Consider the following 18555-nt stretch of genomic DNA (forward strand, 5'->3'; position numbering starts at 1 on the left):
GGGCTCATCCAATTAATTAAATAAATAAAATAATAAAACTGAGGACTCCTGCTTTTGATTTCCAGCAAGATTTACAACGTGATAAAGTGAGGTTCAAGCTATCTGCCACAACATCATTCCTGGCTCACTGTTTCATCATTTGTATAGGTACACTGTTCACTTTCATGCTTATTAGTCACTAATATTCTAAAGTTTTACTGCGTTTTTTAAGAAGTTGGGTTTGATTTCAGTTTTTTGTTTTTTAAATCATCAAGCAGCTACATATTTCTCCCCTGAATTCCCTCAAAATTATGCAAATATTTTCAAACACTTGCTAGACTTTCACGTATTTAAATTAATTTACATGGGTCTCAGAAAGTAGCTCAGGTTAATATACCAATCTGAACATTGGTGTATTAACACCAATTAACATACGCTGAACACTGAAGTTCCCTATTAGAAGTTCTATGTATAATTCCAGAAAGCCTGACTGAGTCATAAGGCTCAGTGTTCTGCACAGAAAAAAAATCCAGCCTTTTCAAAAGGTTTGAGATAATCTTTTGTTTAAACAATTTCAAGGATTGTGCTAGAACAAGGGCAGAAGACTTCAGATGAAAGTTAATAAGCCTGGTTTGCAGTTAATACCACTAGTAACATCCAGCACTCATGTATGAATTTCCAACTTCTAAAAAAAATTAGCATCTGGCTTATAGAAATAATTTCTTTTGTAAAAATCAAAAATAAAACTGAGATTAAAACCTTCCTAATAGCTGTCTAACAGCAGTAAATGACACTATATCTCTCAGTAACCAGAGTCCTATTTACTAAAAGATAGTAGAAGGCAATGCCATGTTGACATGGTTTAATCTGTAACAGCTTGATCCAAAAACCCTTCGGCAGAAGGATAAAGTATTTTTTATGTAACAGGCATTTGATCAAGCTATGAAAACCCACTTCATCTTTAGTTACAATCAGTAAAATAAAATCTAGATTTTGCTCTGAATTTAACCAGCTGATTCGATGGATGAAAATCCTTACAGAGTAGATGCATTCTCTACACATGAAAAGGATAAATCTACTTCTGATCAGGTTTTTAAGATGACTGGGCAATTAGAAGTACCTACAAAATGATCATAAATCCATGATTATTTATTTAGAACCTGGGCTACACTGTTCGGAAGACTGACAGAAAGGATTTAAGGAGAATTTTATATGAATTCTGTTAAGTACAGTAATAGGTGTATGAGAAACACCACCAGTTGAGTTAAATCTGTTCAATAATAAACGCACTTAGAAAATGTTTTGATTTGGTTAAATCTGGAAGAGTCAAGCAATTCTGACTGTCTTAGTACTAAGTCAATGAGTGCAAGTTTTACAGTAAACAAGTGAAGGAATACTTCATTCTCCATATAAAGTTTTTGCACTTCAATGCAATAGAGCTCTAACGTGTCCCTGCCTTATTAATCTAGCAGATGTTCTCTAAAAGAAAATTTTGAAGTCATCTATAGTCACTAACAACATATTTAAAAAATCACCACCCCTTCTCATTGTAAAACAACAATTCCACTCTAATTCCTAAATTTCATGAAGTTTTACATGCTGCAGAATTAACACCAAGAAAAAAAATTCTGAAAATTAATTTTCCATTAAAAACAGAAAGAGCAGACAGAGGACAAAAAAAAAAAAAAAAAAAGGAAAAAGGTCTTGTTTATCCCTAAATCTTAACAGAAGAGAATCAGAGAGACAGAAGAAATAAACTGAAGTATTAAAGTATTATCCTTTTAGTTTTTCACTCTGTTTCAGGATCTTTCATCAGGTGGTGGTTCTTTATCTGTCATGATTGACATATGGAGAGCTTGTTCTTGGAGCCCTGCGAAAAGGTTATTCTACCAGGCAGTGGCTAACTTATTTTCAGAAGATCAAGAAAGAGTACTGAAATAAAGGCAGGAAAATTCTATATAAGCGCAAACCAGTTGTAAACTCCATCACCATTACAGGAATTACCCAGAATCATTCTTATTCAGTTTTAAATCTCACCTTTAAAAAAACCACAACCTTCAAGAATAAGAAAAAAGGCTGTATTATTTTCAGTCATTTCAAGTGATGTCTATAAAAAAAAAAAAATCACTCTTGTTTTGTTAATATCAGAAGTTTCACTTTGGGCAGAAATCAATATGCAGAAAGTGAATCAGTCGAGCCCAACTTCCTGTAAATTGATTTCAGTACACTGAAACAAGCACATTTAAAATCTTGAAGCAGAAGAATGTTCCTGTAAACGAACACAGGCACACCGTTCCATTTCATAACTTACCATCCTCTCCCTTCACGCAGAAGGCATGTGTGATTTGATCTACGGATGTACAGGGCATCAGAGCATGTGCCTTGGTGCAGAAACAAAAACTTGCTAATAATTATACTCCTGTCAGCTGTACAAAAACAGTAGTAGAACAATGAAAACCATTACTAGACCCTGTCTGAAGCTGTCTTTTTCCCCCCTCTTCCAGGTGTCCACTCTGACAAACTGTCTCCTTAATTTTGATAAATACAACAAAAAGGTCACCTGTGGGTTTGCAGGTTGTAGGTTCATTTGCTGCGGTGGGCAGAGTGTTTTTAAATCATCTCTTTCCTAATAAAACTAGTTGCTAGCTTCTTGTCATGTATTTAAGACTTATTCACAAGTGTTTTTTCTCTTTTAAATGAATATATATATATGAGATCCTTCAACTGAATTATTGTTTCAGAATTTGAACTTCTCCTGGCATCTGAATGACAACAACGAAATATTTTGGACCCAAGTGGCATGCTGCAATCAGACCCACTTCCATCACCACCACCTCATCAGGCAATAGATTCAAGGTCTTATCAGTTAAGAGCCGAACAGATCTTTACTGATTCGTATCTCCCATTTTTGACCCCATGGGCATGCTGCCTACTAGAAAGAATGTAAATTCTCAGAATATCTGTCATTTTTATTACTACTGTTAAAAAGGAATTTGAGAGGCTCCTAAGGTACTAGGTATTGTACCAATATAGAAGGAAAATATAATCTTCTGCCTAAAGAGGGACTCCAGGCAGTTGTTTAGTATTGGATCTACTATTTAAGACCCTCTAAATCAGTTGTGGAGACTATTAACATGCTCATCTAATGAACTGTAACAGAACTACTACAATTACCAAAGGACACAGAGCATTCAAACACAGAAAAAGTTCTGTGGTCTTGATGAGTAATATCACACTTTCCAAGCCTGAAAGCATATTTGAGGAGCTGAAGTTTGAGTCTTTCTACTAAGCCTCAATTATTTTTTTTAAAAAGAGACTTCATTTTAGATTAAAAAATATACTTCACATTCACTGAACTACATACGAAACTTGTCTGTGGTATTTGTGTCCTTTCACCTTTTCCTGGAAAGTATGTTGACTAAAAGCCAAACAAACAGCACAGCATTTTAGCTGCTTAACAGACAACCACCACAGTCATTTTGCTCACCGAACTAAAGAAACAAAATAAGATTACAAATGTTATTTTTTTTAAAAAGAAATGCCAACATTTGTGCATTTGTCTTATCAGCAGTTTAAACATACACCATTGCAGAACTACCATAGCATTATTTTTAATTCTTTTTTAGATGACATGAGTTAAACACATCTAGATTACTAACTAGTATCATAAGAATATTGGTCAAGTCCAGCGTTCCGTATCTGCAGTGATATATGCTCATCAGTAACATGCAGAACTTCTTAAAGTAACAGAACTGTCAAAGAGAAAAGGGCAGGCTATGATTCCCAAGCAATCTTAATTTTGTCAAGGTCATTTTCAAATTAATATGTCATATGTGAGATAAAGATCTAATTGTCTAGCACACACTACAACTAGAAATTACCAGAGAAAAGCAAAGTCAGCATTAGAGTAACATTTTAGCAAGCCACTGCTCTAAGTTTAAAAGATGCAGTTCCACCACACAGGATGTTTCCACAACACGGCCTATACAAGAAGCTCACAGAGTTGCTTTCCTGATGTGTTTATGAAATGATCTGTGAAAGCGTAACACAAATCAGAGCTTCCAAACAAACGGTGATTCCCCAGACATTTCAACTGGTACAATACACGCACCGTGTTCTCTCCCCCAGGGAAAGGAAACTTGGCCACGAAGCTGGAGCACAGCAGTTGACAGCACAGAGTATGAGCCCACTACAAAACCGAAGGCCTGCGCTGGAAAAGGATCTTAAGGAAAATGCCAAGGTGTTTATACAGCAGTCCCAAAACACCAACCACAAATTAGCCGGGAACACAACCTAACCAACTAATTAGCTTTCCCTTTTCTCCCTAATTGAAACTAATTAGGTAGCATCCATGAAGTATGAGGGATTTTACTTAGCAGTAAGGCCATGAAGTGGCCCTAAGGGACAGGTGAAGTATCTACAAAACACACAAGACCTTAGCAACACTTGTGATGTGGTTAAAACTGCCATCTACTACAAAGTCATCACCTCTCCTAAATCCATCAATTTGCCTATCCAGTGGGATAAAAAAAAAATTGTTTGCCAGGCTTTGGGGTATTTCCTAGTTCTAATCCTCAAGGCAATCCTAACCAAGTCAGAAAAAGAAAAATGGTTTTCTTAAACAGTCTCCTGGTGGTAAAGAGAAGAAATACAGAGCTTCTGTTTTTCAGAGTTTGATTATACACCCATACATTTAGCACCAGAACAATTTCCCGGAAGGCATCTGATTCCCTGAATAAGATCATAAGGATTTTTAAGCCAGGATCCAGCGAATAGGAACATGCTTTTTACAGTTTTCAGTTTGTTGTAAGATGGACATCTCTCTCTCATGGTGCAATATCTATATTAAAGTGGTGGTCATCCAGTTACATTTACAAATACTACTTGAAAACAGGAAAGAGATGACCTCAGAAGTTTTGGTGGGTGCTCAAAACGAATATTAAAAACTAGGTGGATTGAGAGATGGCTACACGGAGACAATTTGATCAAAAGCAAAAAATTCACACTAGGTGTGCCTGAAAACAGAAAATTTGAGTTTTTAAAGAGCTCCAGATTTACTTATCAAGCTCTACAAATTCAATAACTTGACTTGGCACCTTACAATACCTCCTAGAAACCACAGTCAATGCAATGAGTAATAGGGAAAGCAGGAGATTTCATATACTCCGAAATTTATCACCAATTCATTTTTGTTGTGCTCTCAACACAGCACTAGAATTTGCGTGCAAAGGGAAAAGACAGGCTGCATGCAAGAATACGCACACACATAATCCTTTGCAAGTTCATTAAAGACTTAAAGCTACAAAAACATCCTTCTAGGTATTACAAAGGAAAATATGATACATTTTTTTCACATCACTGCTATTGTCCTTTGGATGCCTGAATGTCAGGTTTGTTGTTGTTGCTGGCATTACATTCCAAAATAAACATTTATGTCAACTTGGACTGCTAAAACATTAAAGGGTTTCAATGAGAGAGAGACAGGCCTTTATGCTATTGATTTTGATCTACCTTATCTCTTCCAAATAGCCAGTTTTGTCCTCCCTTAAGAGTAGTGTAAATGCACCAGTTAAGGAAGTCACCCACTGAAGACAGTCAGAAGACACCTCTTGGTTGCTATTATGGATGCTGCTTGTGTTCTCCAAGCAGATTAGTTTTCATCTGCAATGCTTAAACTCATTAGGTTTCTAACTTAGGAGTCAATGTTTCTCACTACCATTTTAGGAATCCAACCACTTCGCTGTAATGCTCTTGGGTTGACAGCTGTGTTGGAACAACTATATATTTCTCCTTTCAGAAGGGAGGCTATTTCTCTGAGCAATTTTTTTAGGCTCTGGTAGGAATGCTTTTGTCTTCCCTGGTCCCTAGAGGCAAGGGAAGAAAGTTTTAGGTTAGCTCCCCTTCCCCATCATTAGTGCTATAGAAAAAAAGAATTGTCATTGGAAGCGGACATCATTCAGAGCCATGGGAGCCAGCCTGGAAGTCAAGCATTTCCTTTACATTTTTGGTGAGAAAGTCTTTCTAAATACAAAAGCACTTCTAGATTAATTTTCAATGGCCTATTTTCCATGATGACACAAGACCAGAAACAAAAAGATTATTACTTAGGAATCAGAACTTCTGGAGTTTGCCTTGTTTTTATTTTCTTGATTTGAGTTAGTCTGAAAGTCTCTTACCATCATGACAAACAGAAGTGAAAACAGGATTAATTTGCAAGCATCATTTCCTATACCCAACACTGACTAACACTAAATTCAGATCTTATCTACTGTAATTTAGAGGATAGAGTAAGCAAGCTATTGGTGTTAACAGAAGCAAATGGTAATTAAAATAGTTTTTCTAAGACTTAATTCTTATCTCAAGTTAAACTAGCTATATATGCCTTTAGAAAGCACAATCAGTTGAAGCAGTTTTAGACACCAGCTTGCCATATGTTATGTTAAAATTAAACTGATTTTTTTTTTAAAGCAACAAATTTATGCATGAAGTATGTCTATTCAGTACACACAGATTTTGAGGAATGCTTTTGCTCATCCAGTAATCTTTCCAGAAAGTACCAAATAAAGCTTATTAGAAAAAATAATCTAGATCAGAATGTAATTTTGAAGGCAATCTTGACAGTATTTCATAGAATTGTAAACACTTCACACAAAGTAACCTCCACCAGCATTGTTTCACAAATTTTTATTAGTGCAGTTATTTCATAGTCTGCAGAAGTACAGTTAACTGAAATGATTTTTAGACTTCAGAATAGAATTTACAGTAATTTTTACAGGATCTGTACAATGATCCTGTCCCAAGGATCAACAGAAAAGCATTCTGAATGCAAACAGCAGCATGCAAGAAATTCTTATATAATGGAGAAAGGCAACTTTCTTGGAGGGCAAGAAAAGGGGGAATATGTATGCTAGCCAGACTATACGTAAACAACTTGCAGAAAACAATAATTATTTCACTCCAGGGTTCATGCCTCTTCCTCTGTGGAAGCTTTCAGTTTGAATTCATACAAGTCATAGGTGTGATTTTAGTGTAACACAGCCCAAATGCACCTGAAATGTTCTGTTGTGTCTGTATATTCACATTACTTGATTTAAAAAGTATCAGACTGGTTGCACTGAACATGTTTTTTTGTACCTAGTTTGTCAGTGTGATAAATACACTTTAATATAATTTTTAAAAGTAATAACATGGGTACCATTGAGAACTGCAAGACATTATAAACTGGCTAAAAATAGTAATTTGAATTCCTAGCTTAGTCAGCTTGGCAGAAACAGCTGTGCTCACTGTAACCTCTAATTAGTTTGCATATTATAAGAGTTCCAAAGGTTATTTCTCTCTCAGAAACCTACTAAATTAGCCTTCACAGCACAATACTGTTACCATATCAAATGAACAGCAACAGATTATTCAGACTTTAGAGACTTACCACTATTTTTTCTGTAATGTTTCATTTATAAAGGCATATATTCTTATTTGATAAGGTAAAGGCAATCTCCTCTCTATCTGCAGCATTCAGAAGCGCCTGTCTTGAAAGGAAAAGAAAAGGTCCAGTTCATAGCTGCTTGCTTATGAACATGTACGCCTTGTTTAAAGAGCTCTGAACTCTAGTTTCAGTAATCAATGCACAAAAGTGTTCACATAGCTTCTGGATCTATTCAGCAGCAAAAGCATGAAACAGATTGGCTTGAATGCACTTCTCAAACACAACACACCAGAACTGCCATGAAGGTTTTTTGTGAGCCCTCTGTGTTTTAGAAATAGTGACCTGGAGGTTGGTATTTTGGAGCCATTTTTGTCCAGATGATGGAAGAAATGCATTAGAAATCAAAGTATTTTTTTAGCCAAACTGTATATTTAATACTACATCTTGGCCACACAGCCCAAGTTTCTGCTACACAGTCATCTTCCGAATACATTACGTTACATAAGTGAGACTTTCAAAATGCTGACTGTCCTACCAACAGTCAAAATAGCATTGAACTTCCCTGGCAGAAGTAGTGGCAAGCCAATGTTGAACATGCTTGAATATGAATTAATGGTCAGATTTTAAAACCAAAACATAGGTGGCTCTACATGTACCAGATTCTTACACTGCAGAAACAGGTACATCAGTGATGAAGAATGAAAGATGAGGAGCAACATGCATTATCACAGTGTGTTTAAAATTGGCATTCACAAAATAAGTCATATTTAAGCCATCACGTTTTTGGTTTATGTGTATTATGTCAGTTATTTTAGTAGTACTTTTATAAACAGGAAAGGTAAGAGAATAATTTCTTAAAATACATTTCTATTGGTGACAAGTATATTTTTAAATCTACTTTTTCTAGAGACAACTATGAAAAAATACTGAAACTTAAAAATCTGTGTTAAACTTTTAAAAGAACAAGCAAAACAATACCAATAAATGTTTAATATGAAAAAGAAAGAACTCTGCTCTAATGCAAGTAAACTCTGTTCATTACTTTGAAACAGTGAGCAGCTGCAATCAGAGTTTAAAGGAAGTTTTTTTTTTTTCTCTCATGGCTAAGAGGTGTCACTCTGTATAAGTTATTTCATTCATGTTGAGTACTCCAATAATCTAAAAGCTAAACAGAACTTTCAAATATATTTGCAAATGTTAAGGGAATAAAGTCACATCATGACTATGAACATGTCAGTATTCAGACCATGTCAGTATTATTTTTGTATTTAGAATACTATGGGACACGCAACAACCGTATTTCCAACTTTCTACTAATTCCATCAAAATTCTCAAAGTTATGAGCTCGTATGCAGAGGAAGTACTAAAACACACAAGAAAGGAAGTGGCAGGAATTGTTCAATAGGAAGTTGTGAACTCTGCATTACCTATTTAAAAAAAAAAAAAGAGGTATCTATATCTTATTTAGTGGTAAACTTCATTTCCTTGAAGATGTTTGTACGATATGTTGTTTTACCGGCTTGCTTGAGATGCAATTTTTAGGTTAAAAATGTGAGAGGGATTACTAGATTTATTTAGTATCAAGAAATCCTGTTTGTTCAAAAGGATGAACCATATGTTACAACAAGTACCAACTCCATAATGTAAGTGCATTTCCCTCCTGCATTCTGTTCCTTCCCTACAAATTAGGGTGTAATACAAAACCCCAGCAAATTCTAATCTATGGCATAAGAGTGCTTCACTCTGTTGGACATTAGTAAGAATGCAGGCAATGGAACTGAAGATTCATTCTGCCAAAGCATACTCATTACACTATTAACAAAAGCTTTTTACCATTTTTAACATACTGAGATTCAAGTTTAAAGAGAATGTACAATTAACAGGATTGCACAAACCATGTTCATGCCTCTGCGTGCAGGGAAAGGCCAAACTCGAGTTTTGCTTCTCCCACAGAACCAGCAAATAGTCATGCTTTTAGTAGTTATGTTGCCCAGTATACTGCCCAAGTCTGTATTTGGGAGCTTTAAATAGCTGCAACTGCTTATATACCGTTTCCAGAAAGAAACGGTAAGAAGTTTAAGAAAGCATTCTTTCTTAAACTAATTTCAAGAAAGACTTTTGGACTGAAATTTGAAGAAATACACTGGATTACAAATTCACACGAACAGCTTGCTTCAGTTGGGATCTGTTTAACGTGGCTGTTGCTGTTATAATTTCAGATGCCTACTTCACTGTACTTATAATATTCAAATTTGGAAAGGAAAATTTTAGTGATGATTAAAAGCATATTGAATTCATTGAATGGTGCAACCTACAGGTTGCCAAGCTACTGCAATGCACACAAAAACCTGCTGAGAACAAACAGTACTGCTGAAAACAGAAGTCAAATACAGAAGAATTAGGATTCTCCTGTTTTCTCACATGACTGTCTAATACGTGTTTAGGAAACCAACCTAAGCTAAGCTAGTTTTATATGAAAGCTTACAGCTTTCTAAACTTGAAATGATCAGCTCACAATTGACGGACCAAATACAGTTTTGGGGATAAGTGAAACACTGATGCCATTTCCCCTATCCCACAAATACTTATTTACCTGACTATATGACTGACTGGTCGTGTAAGGGACAAACAGGCCACATGCAAAAGCACAAGCGTGTTGGTTGATGATGGGGATGGAACACACACGTGGCTCCAGGACAGAACCACTAGGCACCTCTGTTCTACACGAAGGTTTAATAGAAGATATTGCACTTAAAGCTGAATGTTTACACAACTACTTCCAGAGTAGTAAACTGTTCTAAGAAAAAAAAAAAAAAAAAGAGAAAAATCAATACTTTTTTGGAAAAAGAAACTTATCCCTTAGACACTGACAGCAGAGACTGACATTCGGAGAAGTTAAGCTGCTTAGATCTGAGGTAGGTTTCTGAGCACTTTGCTTTAGTAGCTGCCCTTCACACACAACTAATAAGGCACATTAAATCTTTAGTCACAGTGGAGATCAATACTGCATTTTACTTATCATAAGCATAGTATCTAGTGTGTGTTAGCATTTAGTTCTCACACAGGAAAGGTGAATAAAAGTATGTCTTCATAAAAGACAGTGTGTAAGAAAATCTACCTATGACCAACAAGCCTGAGAACTTCCTGTGGAAAGAAACAACCCCTCCCTTAACGCAAAAGCAGCCATACCTTAAATGCTAAAATTTATTCTATATTATTTCACCAAGTTGTAAAGCAATACTTTAAGACACTGACACACCCAGTCCTGTGTTACTAGAGATTGTTTTAACTGTCATTGCAGTGAGAGAGACCTTTCACCTCCAGCTGTGCAGGTCGTCTTCTCCCCATCTGAAAGCAACTCAGAGTTTAAAAAACAAATGTCAGTGTTAGAACAGGCATATCACATAATCAAGGTAAGCTTTCACAGACATCCTAATGTGGACAGATTAGCACTCTGCTCTCCAGTACATGAAAAAGACTGCAAAACTTGACAAGCTAGGCCTTCAAAGGACTGTTTAATCCTCCCCATGCTAATGAAACAGATTTGTGAGTGAAAGTAAGTTGCATGGATCAGATGAGATAAAAAAAATGTTTTGCCACTTCACACATCTACTAATACTGCTAGTTTAAAATAATTCACTGAGAACAGCAATTGATTTAGCAAAGCCAAGCAACTATCACAACTGCTATCTCGACAATGACAGCATCCTCTCTGGAAATGCACGACTCCTCTTGTGCCCTATACTCCTCTTTTCCAGGCGAGACACAGCACTGTACCTAGCGCACCACACCCCACAGCTCCTCTAGACTCTTGCTCATCATGTTTCACTTCCTCCCAGCCAGAGCCAGTTATCAGTCTTGACTAAACACACTTTATAATTTGGTGGCTATCTCAAACCCTCATTTGCAGTCTTAGCACGTATCTGGAACTCTTACAGAGGGGAAAAAAAAAAAAAAAAAGTAGTATAAAATGCAGTAACTTCCGAACATCTTTAAAAAAGCCCTTCACCCCTATCACATCTTTTCTATTCCCCTGCCCTCCAAAAGACCATTACACTGAAGGCTTCTAAGCACTGATCCACAAATAAAGGTTATTGACTACTAGAATCACACACAAGTGCCTCCTCTTACAGAAACAGTGCTGAGGGCAAAGCATTTTTACTAGAAGACTGCATTATTTTTCTCTAAGTATTCCAAGACAGAATTTCACAGGTAGAGAGTTTTATATGGAGAACATATTGCTAGCAAAGACTTTGGTACAAGAAAATCCTAAAGATGTAGACACTATTACATGAAAACAATAAATGTTTGAGTGCTTGCTCCCAACTAGGTAGAAATATTAACTTATATAGCGACTCCTAAAAAGATAATAAGCACATAAGAGTCTTACCACCCAAAATCCTCACTTCATGTAGTAGAGAACTTAGCAGATACCCTAGTAAATAAGGAATTTCCTGCTGTCAGTCGGTCACAGAGAAGTAGCCTGTACATTGGACTGTATAAAGCAATCAAGTAAAGCCCAGCATAACAGACACACTTCTAACGAAGCTTCTGAATGGTAAGCTTCACACAAATTATAATCAAGAAATCAATGGTAAATAAGGAATAAGTCAGTAGTTTCCATGAAGTCTTTCTGCTCTGACCGCTTCTTGACAAGCTTTAAAAAGACTTGTAAGATTAGACCTCTCCACTAATGCTCCCATGTCGGCTAATAAATCCAGTAACTTAGCAGCTGTAAAGATTTTACATATTTTCAACCTCCTGTTCCAGTCTTTCACCTCTACTGAAAACAAGACGAGTCTGATGGACACAGAACAAACAAGCTCCAAGAACCTGGGGGTGTCCCCTGAAAATGGCCCTATTCCTGAGCCTGCCTCCAGGGAGGACAACTCATTGCCTCGGGGTTTTGAACCTCAGGCTCATTAGACCCGGGGTTTCCCCAAGCCCAAACCACCCATACTCACCACCCGCCTCTGCCCCTGCTGCCACTACCACCCACAGCCAGACTGCCCCATGCTCTTTCATAGTTTAGCTGTCTGTTAATAGGTGTCAGTTATCAGAGTGATTATTGTAGAAGAACTGAAAGCAATTGCTACCTGAAGGGAAATTATTAAGGGGCCATCTATGTAATATTGCTTACTAGCAAATCAAACAACCAACCCCCATAACTCAATACGGCATTTTTCAATATGCTACCAATTCAACCACAGCTAATGTTGCAATATGCAAGGATAAAAAGGATGGGTTTGTTGGTTCACAACACAGGTTGTCCTCCACACGTTTACTATACTAGTTTTGAAACAGTACAAGGGCAGATCTGCTCTGGTCGTGAAACACTTCAGACCAATTCTGAGAAGATATCAATACTGGGAATGAAAACATTGTACAAGCTGAAACAAGATTCTTGTTCATGTCATCCTACAGACACTGCTGGGCACTGCGCAGTTTTAGGTAGCAACTGCAATTTAACATGAAAATTCTCCCTTGTCAGAAGTTTAAGAAACAAGTGACAGTGTTTCTTTCCAATTTAATTAAACTGTAAAGGGAATGAATTAAAATGTTTCCTACAGTTGGGTAGCTGAACCTACCCCCATCCTTTGCTGGTTAAAAGTGTCCCCATTTTTTTTCCATTTCTGGAAATATTCAGAAAATTTCTAAAAAGTACGTATACGTATTTTGTCTGTTTAATAAGCTATGTAGTATTTTCCCAGTTCTTGCTCCAATGACCCACCCTCTCCTTCTTTCCCAAAGAAGTTCCTCTTACTAAAACCTCTTGCTCTTGTCAAAGTTCTGTTTTGCCAGCAGCCCCCATCTTTAGTCATTTATGCCTGCGCAACATAGAGCAAGGACGTACAATTCTACACAAGGATGGCAGAGTTTTAGTCCTACTTCAGTCAGCTGCAATGACTGTACAGAAGACAGTGGAAAAAATAGGCCCTACACAGTATAATGGAATCAAGATCTTCTGAACTAGTATGGGTTATTTTTCCTGTCAGAAAAAGGAAGCATACTCTTCCTTAGTCAAAAATGCATTTTTAAAATAGATTTCACATTTTACTTCCTGTGATCACATTAAAAGGTCACACTATTTATGCTACTGTAACCTGTTACTGTGGGATTAGAAATGATATAAACAAGCAATTCTCATTCAAACGTGCACAAGGAAGGAGGTTACGAGAACATTCCTCTTTATGTGTAGACCACTTGTTCTTGTTCCAAATAAATATAAAGAATCTGAGAAACAGAGTGTCTTTTGTAGAACAGCTCACAGAATCAAGTACTTGATGAATCAAGCACTTCACAGAAGCAGCATAAAATTCTCGGAACTTGAGATACAAGAAAAAGCACCTGAAAGATCACAAATAGAACAGCTACTTTAAGTTCAAAATACTGCTATTTAGTAGTGTTTTTAACAAGCAATTATTTTAGTCCAAAAATTATAGCAGCTTTCTTCCCAGAGGGGAGAGTTTCCTCTCTTCCTGCAGCGAGATCTGCATAGCTCCACACTCGCCACTGGTACAGCATGGACGGTTTTCTATAATTGCATATACTAGCAGAATGCAAAACTTGCTTTGTTATTGCTTTATTTCCTATTTCTGCTTATATAGAAACTGTTTTAACCTTCCTCCAAGTACAGGAAAGACTGCACCACACAATTCAACTCTGATTCAACAATCTCTTACCAGTTGGTGAGACAAGTAAATCTTCCTCAGCATCGATCTCTTCACCCTCAGTGCCGCGGGTGACTTTTTACCCCTTGAACCATGCGTTCCCAAAGCATCCACAACAACCAAGAGCTGAGACAACTATGGAACTACTTAAAGGCCTGGATCCTAACACAGAAGGAAACTAGATGTCCTATATACTAAGTAGAAATCCAGTAGCAATAGAAACAGGCCTCTGAAACATGCCTTAATGTATTAGTATGCTACTTAAGTAAATCCAATATGAGATTAATGCTGGATTCAGAGGAAAGGTTTTTTATGTCTGTACTTTCTTTCATTAATGATATGCCCAACTGGGAAGGAAGAGTGTTCAAATATTTTTTCTTTCCAGAGGTTAACAAATCAGCAACTAAATATGGTGCATGTTCAGTATCGGTGATACCAAAAAAAATTCTGCATAAAAGTATAGTATATTTTATCATGCCAACAAGGACAGGTAGGGGACAGCAAGAAAGTATGTGTTAAAAACAAAAGCCATCAGAAAAAAAAACAAAACACCCAAACCAAAACCCAAAACACACCCACAATTTTGGAGGAATCACATCTGACTTAGTGTTGATGATAAATATTTTGAGTTGAAAAATACAGAGACTCTAGCTACCACGGTTAAAAACACAGATCTCTAAAGTAAGGTGGCTGTATTCATGTTGCTTCCACAAGTAGTTGCCCTTTACCAACTCATTAGTCCACTACTTATGAATGCAAAAACAATAACTTATGGAAATAATGTGCTTATTAGTCCATATTCTAGGATAAAGTATTGTGTAAGGTGAAAGCATACGGAAACAGAACCTACAGAATTAGAAATAAGAAAAAAAACGAATTAAAAACCTTTCCAAGAGTTTCATACTGTGCTAGCACATTTTCCTTCCCAACAAGGACATCAGATTTTTTATTGCTGTCCTATGAACTTTTTTACTTAAATGTAGAAAGCATAACCCCAATTTGAAAGCAGATCAGCTATCACTATTAACAGAATCACATGAATTTCCAAGAATCACTTTTATCACTTTTTCTTAGTATAACATGACAGGCAAGCTGTTGAATCTTAGCTGTGTTTTGTGTGGGCGAGAGAAAAAGCACATCTAAATTCACAGGGTTTGGTAGAAAACGAATTGGCATTTGTACTACATGATCTACAAAGTGAACACACAAAGGCATTCTGATGCTGTATCATAGTGCCTCTCCCAGCCAAACCAGCACAGGCATGTCTACTGGCACCAGAAAGATAAACAAAAAAATGTTTCTTGTGCAAATCAACATGAAACAAGTTGACCAATGACTAAAAAAAAAAAAAAAAAAGTCTCAATGGTAAGTGCTGTAAACATCAAAGCTTACAGATCAGATCATGTTTATATTATTAATTCTGAACATTGCAGTGAATCTGTTTCTACATTTTCATAAACTTGTTTCTTTTAGGAAAAAACACACACATTGTTCAGTAGGGCTGCTTTGCTCTCACAGCGATGCTGTACACACTTTTACAGAGGTGCAGATAGAAGTGTTCTAGTCTAATAGTTCTAGTTTACTATCTTTAAATTCTGTAAAATGTCTGAACACTGACAGCACTTCAGATCAGCACTGAAGATGATACAAAAACTTAGGCAATCTTCTAATGTTTGTCTTGTATCTCAGTTTATACTAACCTTTTCCCAAATCAGTATTACAAAAATAAGCAGAATTAAGTAAACTTTAATATGAAATCCTACACTCAGGAACACTCTAACAACTCCAGCTAAGGGGTTGGGGTTTGTTTTGTTAATTTGCTAGTGTGATAATTTATAGCAAAATACTAAGTTTTCAAGTATTTATCAATTTGTTGTTAATAAGCCTCCTCCTCAACTCACATTTTGAAAAACTTTCACTCTATGCAGAGAACTCATCCCTTCCACTGCTGGACAACATGCCTCTGTTTTAAAAATGTAGAACAAAATTGCAAGAAAGACTGTGGTCACAGGACAAAATCTTCCTATGATGTTGAACTGCCTGAAGCATTACAGGAGCTGAGCTTTTTGTCACACAGTGCTAACCTAATTTGCAGGTACTTTAAAAAAAAAAAAAACCAAACACAGAAACCCCAAAACCCTACTGGAAAACTACTTAATATATCATTAGTAACAAAATACTGATACTGTATGCATATTTTTTGTTCCTTCCCTTGCATGTTACAAAAGGCGTGAAAAGTCATTTTGTGTTTAAAAAAAAAAAAAGCTCTCTAACACTCTACTGAATATAAATCTCACTTTGCATATGAGGAGACTGAAGAAAAAACTAGTTTATTTGGCTATGGGAAAACAAATTCAGTGTCATTATCTGGTGACGGAAACAACCCACCCAATTCTCACATACACTGGAGTACAAGCGATAGCATGACTTCAAGCTTTTACCCCTTCTTATAGATTTATTTTTTTCTTTTTTTATCGTTTGTAAAATCTTTCCTCCTCCATTTTCGTTTAATTAGAAGATGTCCATTTTGAATCATACATGAATTCTGAATTTTAAGCAAACAGTATCCTCAGACATCTAATGAGGCTAAATTCACAATCCAAATAGATTATTATGTCATGCTAGTGACACTAATCTAAAACCTGAGAATTCATACATTTACAAGAAAGCAGCAGTGATACTTCAGTGTAAACCACAGCTTAGAAAGTCTCAACAAAGAGATCGCTTGGAGAAAGCCCATTTGCAAAGCAAGTATTACAAGACGATTTCATTTTGATGTTTAGTTAGCTATAGGATAAACTGTTAAATTCAAACCTACCCAGAATATTTAGAAAGTTATTTTAGTTTCAAAAATACTTGGTCTACCTCTACCACATTTTATTCTCTACTTACCAGGGCTATTTCTATTTGAATTTAACATCATTTGGCACGTGGCCAACACTGCATTCCCTTTAACTGTCATTTTCCTTCTATATATGTACCCTTACAGCAGACAGAGAAAGAAAGAGGAGTAAGTAATGTGTGGAAGAACACACTAAACCCATAAAAACCTTCTGAAGGTGCTCAGAAGCAGGTGTAGTACTGTCTGCACATTGAGTGATTTCTAGATTTTCAGCAAATGATATCCCCTTAACAGTAAGCCATAACAGACTCCATTTTTCAAAGTTCTACAGCAATGCTATCACAGATTTGGATTCAAGTACTTAGATTTTAAAGTCTGAAAACCAAGAAAACCTAAGTGTTTCAGTAGCTCCTTTCAGTGGGACTTGCACAAACTCACGTTCGCCATCAGTAGACACAATTGGTCTTGATCTGAAAAAGTTAGTAGTATAACTAACCAATGCAGCAAGGTGCCCTGAAACATTCTCAATAGCACAAAACATACTATCACTTGCAATTGAAAGTAAACTCTGGTTTTCACGGAGAGGATATTGACTTTGCAAGCCACAGAGACTTAGCTACTTCATCATTGTTAGCCTCTCCCATACTTGTATCAGGATTCAGTGGCTGTATAGCACTGGAAAACACGGAATATCTTTAGCTGTATTGAAGGAAAAAAGAGACTCCCTGCAACTATCGGTGCTAAACTAGCTTTCCATAATCAGAGCCAATTAAGCTAAGCCTCGAATGAATCAACATAGCATGAATTAAGACGTGGCAAGGCATGCATGCAGAGACCTGTATTTTCAAGTAGCAAGAACTGGCAGAATAAAACACAAAGATGCATTCATAATAAGTCATGCTCATGCCACAATTTATCTGCTGCAAAGAAGTAAAAACGTTTTTAACACCAGAGCAAGACAGCAACCAAATGCTTATAGACTGCAGCAGCACAAAGTCTGAACTCTCACTGCAGCTTATAAACCAAAAACACTAGTAGAACTTCCTGTTCATTTACTTTAAATACACAACACAACCACACTATTATGTCTACAGGGTCAACCATTTCACAGTTTACTTTCAGCATTAAAATCTATCTACATATTCTACAAATATTTTTCCAGACAGTGAATACATAAAAAACTTCCCACGCCTTTTCTCTCTTGACAGAGAGATATCCGAAATGTCTATGATAGCTTTCTATCTTTCTCCCATAATCTCAGCAAAGCTTATGAACTTTCATAATTTCTAGTATTTTTGTTTAGTTTAGAGAGGTTTGGAGAAAAAAAGTAATATTCTCATTAGTATCAAAAAATTAGTAAAGAAACTTAGACCAGTTACATGTCTCTTACAGGCCTCAAATCAAACTGTAACTACACTTCAGCTTTCCACAGCACACACAGCAGTATCGGTACTTCTGTTCTCAGTATACTCACTTCCAATCATATTTAAAAATCTAGACCATACCCAGTTCTTTCTTATTTTTTATTCTACTGACTACAAAAATAAGAAAAGAGTGCACATTTTAGTTTAATTTTGCCACCTCACACGGAAAACCCTGTATGAGCTGTCCCCATAGATGTTTCTGTAAAACAAAGGGTC

The 18555-nt window shown here is 36.4% G+C and overlaps 1 protein-coding gene across 11 annotated transcripts in view; it reads right to left on the reverse strand.

Annotated features, from left to right (window-relative positions):
- Positions 1-18555, reverse strand: part of PTPN1 (protein tyrosine phosphatase non-receptor type 1) — a 46086-nt gene that overhangs the window by 23951 nt on the left and 3580 nt on the right. For 2 of the 11 annotated variants that reach the window (XM_054218382.1, XM_054218381.1), the window contains exons 2-3: positions 7406-7505; positions 2291-2360 (exon numbers count right to left, since the gene is read on the reverse strand). The exons of 4 other annotated variants lie outside the window; for them this stretch is intronic. In XM_054218382.1, the coding sequence (XP_054074357.1) occupies positions 2291-2360; positions 7406-7430 (95 nt within the window). In that variant the 5' untranslated portion in view covers positions 7431-7505. Of the gene's footprint in view, positions 1-2016; positions 2035-2290; positions 2406-7405; positions 7506-18555 lie in introns of those variants that run through there. 5 more of the 11 variants (XM_054218378.1, XM_054218379.1, XM_054218384.1 and 2 more) reach the window with 4 other exon arrangements.

The sequence above is a fragment of the Rissa tridactyla genome, chromosome 12, assembly GCF_028500815.1.
Source record: "Rissa tridactyla isolate bRisTri1 chromosome 12, bRisTri1.patW.cur.20221130, whole genome shotgun sequence".
Taxonomy (NCBI): domain Eukaryota; kingdom Metazoa; phylum Chordata; class Aves; order Charadriiformes; family Laridae; genus Rissa; species Rissa tridactyla.